This window comes from Entelurus aequoreus, linkage group LG13 (assembly GCF_033978785.1).
Source record: "Entelurus aequoreus isolate RoL-2023_Sb linkage group LG13, RoL_Eaeq_v1.1, whole genome shotgun sequence".
In the NCBI taxonomy this organism is placed as follows: Eukaryota; Metazoa; Chordata; class Actinopteri; order Syngnathiformes; family Syngnathidae; genus Entelurus; species Entelurus aequoreus.
In genome coordinates this window covers 3,751,169-3,758,668 of record NC_084743.1, presented here as the reverse complement: position 1 = coordinate 3,758,668, position 7,500 = coordinate 3,751,169, and the positions used below count along the sequence as shown (strand labels likewise).

General features: G+C 35.7%; 1 protein-coding gene across 5 annotated transcripts in view; it reads left to right on the top strand.

Annotated features, from left to right (window-relative positions):
* The window catches only part of dync2h1 (dynein cytoplasmic 2 heavy chain 1), a 303,505-nt gene that overhangs the window by 106,230 nt on the left and 189,775 nt on the right, over window positions 1-7,500 (top strand). For 4 of the 5 annotated variants that reach the window (XM_062067256.1, XM_062067259.1, XM_062067255.1 and 1 more), the window contains 4 exons: window positions 3,041-3,153; window positions 3,226-3,339; window positions 3,434-3,584; window positions 6,268-6,473. In XM_062067256.1, coding sequence (XP_061923240.1) covers window positions 3,041-3,153; window positions 3,226-3,339; window positions 3,434-3,584; window positions 6,268-6,473 — 584 coding nt within the window. The remainder of the gene's footprint in view (window positions 1-3,040; window positions 3,154-3,225; window positions 3,340-3,433; window positions 3,585-6,267; window positions 6,474-7,500) is intronic. The other variant, XM_062067258.1, reaches the window with a different exon arrangement.

Genomic DNA, 7,500 nt, shown 5'->3' with positions numbered 1-7,500 from the left:
AGTTGTCTTTAATGTTAAGGATACAATGTTATGCAGAGGTGTACTTATAATAATTTTATAGACAAATTATACTATTTATAGTCGTGGGAGGGCGTGAAATGTTTTCCTCTTTACGCAAAATAGTTGAGAAGCAGTCATGTAAAGTACTTGGAGCTTTAAATAGATCAATATTACCTAACACTAGGGATGTCCGATAATGGCTTTTTGCCGATATCCGATATGCCGATATTGTCCAACTCTTTAATTACCGATAACGATATCAACCGATACCGATATCAACTCATATATATGCAGTCGTGGAATTAACACATTATTATGCCTAATTTGGACAACCAGGTATGGTGAAGATAAGGTACTTTTTAAAAAAATTAGTAAAATAAGATAAATAAATTAAAAACATTTTCTTGAATAAAAAAGAAAGTAAAACAATATAAAAACAGTTACATAGAAACTAGTAATGAATGAAAATGTGTAAAATTAACTGTTAAAGGTTAGTATTATTAGTGGACCAGCAACACGCACAATCATGTGTGCTTACGGACTGTATCCCTTGTAGACTGTATTGGTATATATTGATATATAATGTAGGAAGCAGAATATTAATAACAGAAAGAAACAACCCTTTTGTGTGAATGAGTGTAAATGGGGGAGGGAGGTTTTTTGGCTTGGTGCACTAATTGTAAGTGTATCTTGTGTTTTTTATGTTGATTTAATTAAAAAAACAAAACAAAAACGATACCGATAATAAAAAAAACGATACCGATAATTTCCGCTATTACATTTTAACGCATATCTGGCAGGCCGATATTATCGGACATCTCTAATTTTGATTCTTTTTTTTTTTTTTTAAGTTTAAAAAAATAAATCCCACTAAAATTCTGAGGGATCCAAAAGAGCCCCCACTCATAAAAGTATTAAAAATAGGTAATACTTTGGTTTTTTTTTCAAATGTTTACTTTTGTCACTAAAATCTGTAGATCATCTTCAGATCCCCTTAAGTTTTTTATTATTTTTATGTCTTTTTTACATTGTTTTTTTTTGTAGCAAACACACAATATGTGCAATGTTTTCCCCTCTTAAATAATTCAAAGTGGAATATTTTATATAAATATATATTTTATTTATTATAAAGAAAATTAGGGAATGCTGGGTAAACCAGGATATTTAAAAAAAAATTAATAATAATACATTTTAACACCTCCAAAGACATGCACCTGGGGATAGGTTGATTGGCAACACTAAATTGGCCCTAGTGCAGGGGTCGGCAACCCACGGCTCCGGAGCCGCATGCGACTCTTTGACCACTCTGATGCGGCTCAGCTGCATACTTACTGACCCCCCCGATTTTCCCAGGAAACTTATGGATCTCAGTGTCTCTCCCAGATAACTCCCAGGGAAAATATAATCCTAATTTCACTCTAATTACTAAATTAAGGGAGTGCCCTAATTGCACTGCAGTAATTGTTCTCTATAGCATTTACAAACAGCGTGCCAGCCTGGCCACATGTTGAATGTAGCTTTTACTTGCACACGTAGGAGACAGCAAAGCATACTTAGTCATCAGCCACACAGCTTACACTGACGGTAGCCGTATCAAACAACTTTAACACTGTTACGTTACAAATATGCGCCACACTGTGAACCCACACCAAAAAAAGAATGAAAAACACATTTCTGGAGAACATCCCACCGTAACACAACATAAACACAACACAACCAATACCCAGAATCCCATGAAGCCCTAACTCTTACGGTCTAGATTATACATCCCCCGCTACCACCAAATCCCCCCACACATCAACCCCCCCCTCCGTGCGTTGGTTGAGCGGAAGAGTTAGGGCTGCATGGGATTCTGGGTATTGGTTGTGTTGTGTTTATGTTGTGTTACAGTGCAGATGTTCTCCAGAAATGTGTTTGTCATTCTTTTTTGGTGTGGGTTCAAAGTGTGGCGCATATTTGTAACGTAACAGTGTTAAAGTTGTTTTATAAGGCTACCGTCAGTGTAAGATGTGTGGCTGCTGAGCTAGTACGCCTTGCTGTCACTTACGTGAGCAAGCTGAAACTGCATTCTACATGTGGTCGAGCAGGTACACTGTTTGGGCAGGCTGTAGAGGGCGCCAAAAGCAGTGCCATCACGGCCTTGTATACGGGAGTCTCCCGGAAAAAATGAGAGGGTTGGCAATTATGACGCTTTCAAGCGCCATTCACTCAAAACTCGCGGGCCGCACTAACATCAAATTTCCACATTAAAGTGCGTGCCGGTGCGTGTGTCTGAGACCCCTGGTTAACATAGCACAAAGCATTGAAGCCTTGTATGTGGTGTTTTTCATTTTAAATTTAAAATTTTTTTTTGTGGCTCCCATTATTTTCTTTAATTTGTGAAACTTGCCAAAATGGCTCTTTGAGTGGTAAAGGTTGCCGACCCCTGCCCTAGTGTGTGACTGTGAGTGTGAATGTTGTCTGTCTGTCTGTATTGGCCCTGCGATGAGGTGACGACTTGTCCAGGGTGTACCCCGCCTTCCGCCCGAATGCAGCTGAGATAGGCTCCAGCACCCCCTGCAACCCCGAAAGGGACAAGCGGTAGAAAATGGATGGATGGATACATTTTATGAATTCATTAGAATCTCGAATAGGTCCAAATTGGTTTATTTTGTGATTGATGCTGTATTACTGCCTTTCCCCAAGGTTTAACCAAAACAGTCCTGTTCACAATCATTTAAAGTCTGTCTTTGCTCATCCTCCTTCCTCTCTTCCAAGGACAAGCAATTTAGCCCTCCTCTCTCAGACTTTTGATTCATTATTTTTGAGCAATGACAGTTTTAAAGAAAAAAAAACAGCCTGAATGGCAAATTTGTGTTATTAGAGTCAACATTGCAACTTTTTCCCGTTACGTTTCACCTGCTTGCTCTTTTATTAAACTTTTTAATGTTTATTTTACCTCAAATGTCCCCCTGGGCCCACTTTGGACACCTCTGCTCATGTTTTGTGTCCTACCGGGCAACGTTCAATCCTCGCTAATGAGTGAATATGGTCCGAACAGGCATCCATAGTGTGGTGTTTGACGATGGCTGCCAGCAGATTGTGGCCATGTGTTCCTTGGAGGGGGAGGTGGTACCCCTCAGAAACAGGGTTCGCATCTCCAGCCTTGTGGAGGTACACCAGCTGTTTATTTGAGGTAAAAAACAGGCGTGCTACCCAGTGTTTGTAAACAAACGGCTTTTCTAGGTGTGGTTGAACGACCTGTCTAATGAGATGAAAGAGACGCTGAAGCAAATGCTGCATGAATGTGTGACAGCAGCAAAACAAGGAGAGGTGGACCCTTCACGTTATCCCTCACAAGTACGCACACACACACCATCGTCCATGCAGAGTTGCCATCTCATTTTCAGCTCAATATATTTTTCATTAAAAAAACAACAATGTTTCTGTGTAGATTCTGTGCCTCGCTGAGCAAATCCAGTTTACTGACGATGTGGAAAGAGCTCTGAAGGACCAGAATCTACAGCAGCTGGAGTTGGAGCTCACTGCCAAACTGGAGCATTACACTACAGGTGACACCGCCTCTGACGACCATACCAACACAGGTACGTTGGTTCTGTTTGAGTCCCTCTCTATATGATTGACCTTAGACAACACACTACTTAGCATAGTTCTTAGCCGCTCCACAGTTGTTTGGTGCCACCTGGTATAAATCTCTAGACTCTAAATCAGGGGTCACCAACGCGGTGCCCGCGGGCACCAGGTAGCCCGTAAGGACCAGATGAGTAGCCCGCTGGCCTGTTCTAAAAAATAGCTCAAATAGCAGCACTTACCAGTGAGCTGCCTCTATTTTTTAAATTGTATTTATTTACTAGCAAGCTGGTCTCGCTTTGCCCGACATTTTTAATTCTAAGAGAGACAAAACTCAAATAGAATTTGAAAATCCAAGAAAATATTTTAAAGACTTGGTCTTCACTTGTTTAAATAAATTCATAAATTTTTTGACTTTGCTTCTTATAATTTTAGAGAAAAAATACAACCTTAAAAATGATTTTAGGATTTTTAAACACATATACCTTTGTACCTTTTAAATTCCTTCCTCTTCTTTCCTGACAATTTAAATCAATGTTCAAGTAAATTAATTGTTTTTATTGTAAAGAATAATAAACACATTTTAATTTAGTTTTTCATTTTAGCTTCTGTCTTTTCGACGAAGAATATTTGTGAAATATTTCTTCAAACTTATTATGATTAAAATTCAAAAAAAATATTCTGGCAAATCTAGAAAATCTGTAGAATCAAATGTAATTCTTATTTCAAAGTCTTTTGAATTTCTTTTAAAATTTTTGTTCTGGAAAATCTAGAAGAAATAATGATTTGTCTTTGTTAGAAATATAGCTTGGTCCAATTTGTTATATATTCTAACAAAGTGTAGATTGGATTTTAACCTATTTAAAACATGTCATCCAAATTGTAAAATTAATCTTAATCAGAAAAATGACTAATGATGTTCCATAAATTATTTTTTTAATTTTTTCAAAAACATTCGAATTAGCTAGTTTTTCTCTTCTTTTTTTCGGTTGAATTTTGAATTTTAAAGAGTCGAAATTGAAGATAAACTATGTTTCAAAATTGAATTGTCATTTTTTTCGTGTTTTCTCCTCTTTTAAACCCTTCAATTAAGTGTAAATATCATTAATTATTAAGAATAACATAGAGTTAAAGGTAAATTGAGCAAATTGGCTATTTCTGGCAATTTATTGAAGTGTGTATCAAACTGGTAGCCCTTCCCATTAATCACTACCCAAGAAGTAGCTCTTGCTTTCAAAAAGGTTGGTGACCCCTGCTCTAAATAGAAGATGGCTCATCGATTCCAAACTATATTAGTGAAAAAAATACAATCTTATGTTGCGGTCACAAAATAACAGTAAAATGAACTGGAGTTTACAATTCAGGTATGAATTGCGTGGGAATGAGTGGAAGTGAAATGCTTGAATGTCCAGGGTGAGTGGAGTGTGTGGATGGTGGAACGCTTCAAATCGAATGAGAAATGTGGGATATGCAGTAGATGGTATAATGCCCATTCTTTGTCAATGGGGAGACATTTCCAGGAAATTCTGTGAAAACCGTTTGGGAAAGGGAAAACATTTTTGGCGTTATAAGAGCGTATTGGTATTGGTCAAAAACGGTTGAAAAATGTGGTCTGTGATAACTTATGAAAAATCAGTGTATACAAATTGTGTGTATAACAATTCAGTGTATAATTCAGTGTACCGTATAAAAATGCAGTGTTTTAAAATTCAGTGTATAAAAATACAGTGTATAAAAATTCAGTGAATAAAAATACGGTGTATAAAAATGCAGTGTTTTAAAATTCAGTGTATAAAAATATGGTGTATAAAAATGCAGTGTTTTAAAATTCAGTGTATAAAAATACAGTGTATAAAAATTCAGTGTATAAAAATATGGTGTATAAAAATCAGTGTTTTAAAATTCAGTGTATGAAAAATCAGTGTATACAAATTGTGTGTATAAAAATTCAGTGTATAGAAATTCAGTGTATAAAAATATGGTGTATAAAAATGCAGTGTTTTAAAATTCAGCGTATAAAAATACAGTGCATAAAAATTCAGTGTATAAAAATATGGTGTATAAAAATCAGTGTTTTAAAATTCAGTGTATGAAAAATCAGTGTATACAAATTGCGTGTATAAAAATTCAGTGTATAAAAATGCAGTGTTTTAAAATGCAGTGTATACAAATTCAGTGTATAAAATTATGGTGTACAAAAATGCAGTGTTTTAAAATTCAGTGTATGAAAATATGGTGCATAAAAAGGCAGTGTTTTAAAATTCAGTGTATGAAAATCAGTGTTTGAAAAAATCAGTGTTTATAAATTCAGTGTATAAAAATAAGTGTTTAAAAATGCAGTGTTTCATACCACAACGACATCCGCTGATTATGAACAGGAATGTTTTGGTCAAACCTTTGGCAAAGGCAGTAATACAGCATCAATCCCAAAATAACCCCATTTGGAGAGGAACCTTTGACCAAATATACATGAATTATCTTGGGAATGTCCTACGCTCTTGGAAGATGGGGGGCAGGAATGAGCAGGGGGATATAAAGCTGTTGTATCTTTTAAGAGAAGCAATACAACATAAATCACACGAGGACTGTTACTTTGGCTGAAATTGTAAGATTGGAATCAGCCTCTTCTGAATGGAAAGTCATCCCTGGTGTATACATGACATTTCAGTCCTTTTGTCTCTCCACGGCCTGGCCCAGACCCCGGCATCCTGCAGCTGAAACTGAAGGCCTTGATCCTGGACATCATCCACAACATCAGTGTGGTGAAGCAGCTGAAGCAGGCCGGAGTCAGCGGTCCAGATGCCTGGGCCTGGCAGAAGCAGCTGCGCTTCTACATGGGCCCGGGCAAGTGCTGCCAGGTCCACATGGTGGATGCCCACTTCAGCTACACCTACGAGTACCAGGTGGGTCTCCACAACTCGCGTGTCCTCCTCATTTTTTGTTGTTGTTGCCTAATTCCTGTGAGAATCCTGCGTGTGAATGGAGCATTAGGAAGTGGGGGTTGGTTCATTTAAGCAGGACTAGCTGCAGTGTGCTCAAACGACCACCAGGTGGTCAACAATGAGCACTTTATTACGGAAGCTTTTGTTCGACACGGAATTTATGTAACTGAATTTTTGTTGGGTTTGAATTTTGTGAACTTAATTTTTTTTTATATCGATTAATGCTGATAATTTAATTGGGGAAAATAAAATTGGCAGCAAAATGCATCTGTTTGAAAAAAATAGTGTTTAAAAATATGGTGTATAAAAATCAGTGTTTTAAAATTCAGTGTATGAAAAACCAGTGTACACAAATTGTGTGTATAATAATTCAGTTTATAATAATTCAGTGTAGAAAAATTCAGTGTTTTAAAAATACAGTGTATAAAAATACAGTGTATATAAATTCAGTGTATAAAAATATGGTGTATAAAAGTCAGTGTTTTAAAATTCAGTGTATGAAAAATCAGTGTACACAAATTGTGTGTATAATAATTCAGTGTATAAAAATATAGTGTATAGAAATTCAGTGTATAAAAATATGGTGTATAAAAATCAGTGTTTTAAAATTCAGTGTATGAAAAATCAGTGTATACAAATTCTGTGTTTTAGAATTCAGTGTATAAAAATTCAGTGTTTTAAAAATACAGTGTTTAAAAATACAGTGTGTAAAAATTCTGTGTTTTAAAATTCAATGTATAAAAATCAGTGTTTTAAAATTCAGTGTATGAAAAATCAGTGTATAAAATATAGTGTATAAAAATCAGTGTTTTATAATTCAGTGTATGAAAAATCAGTGTATAATAATTCTGTTTTAAAATTCAGTGTATAAAAATACAGTGTATAAAAATTCTATGTTTTAAAAATACATTGTATAAAAATTCAGTGTATAAAAATATGGTGTATTAAAATCAGTGTTTTAAAATTCAGTGTATGAAAAATCAGTGTA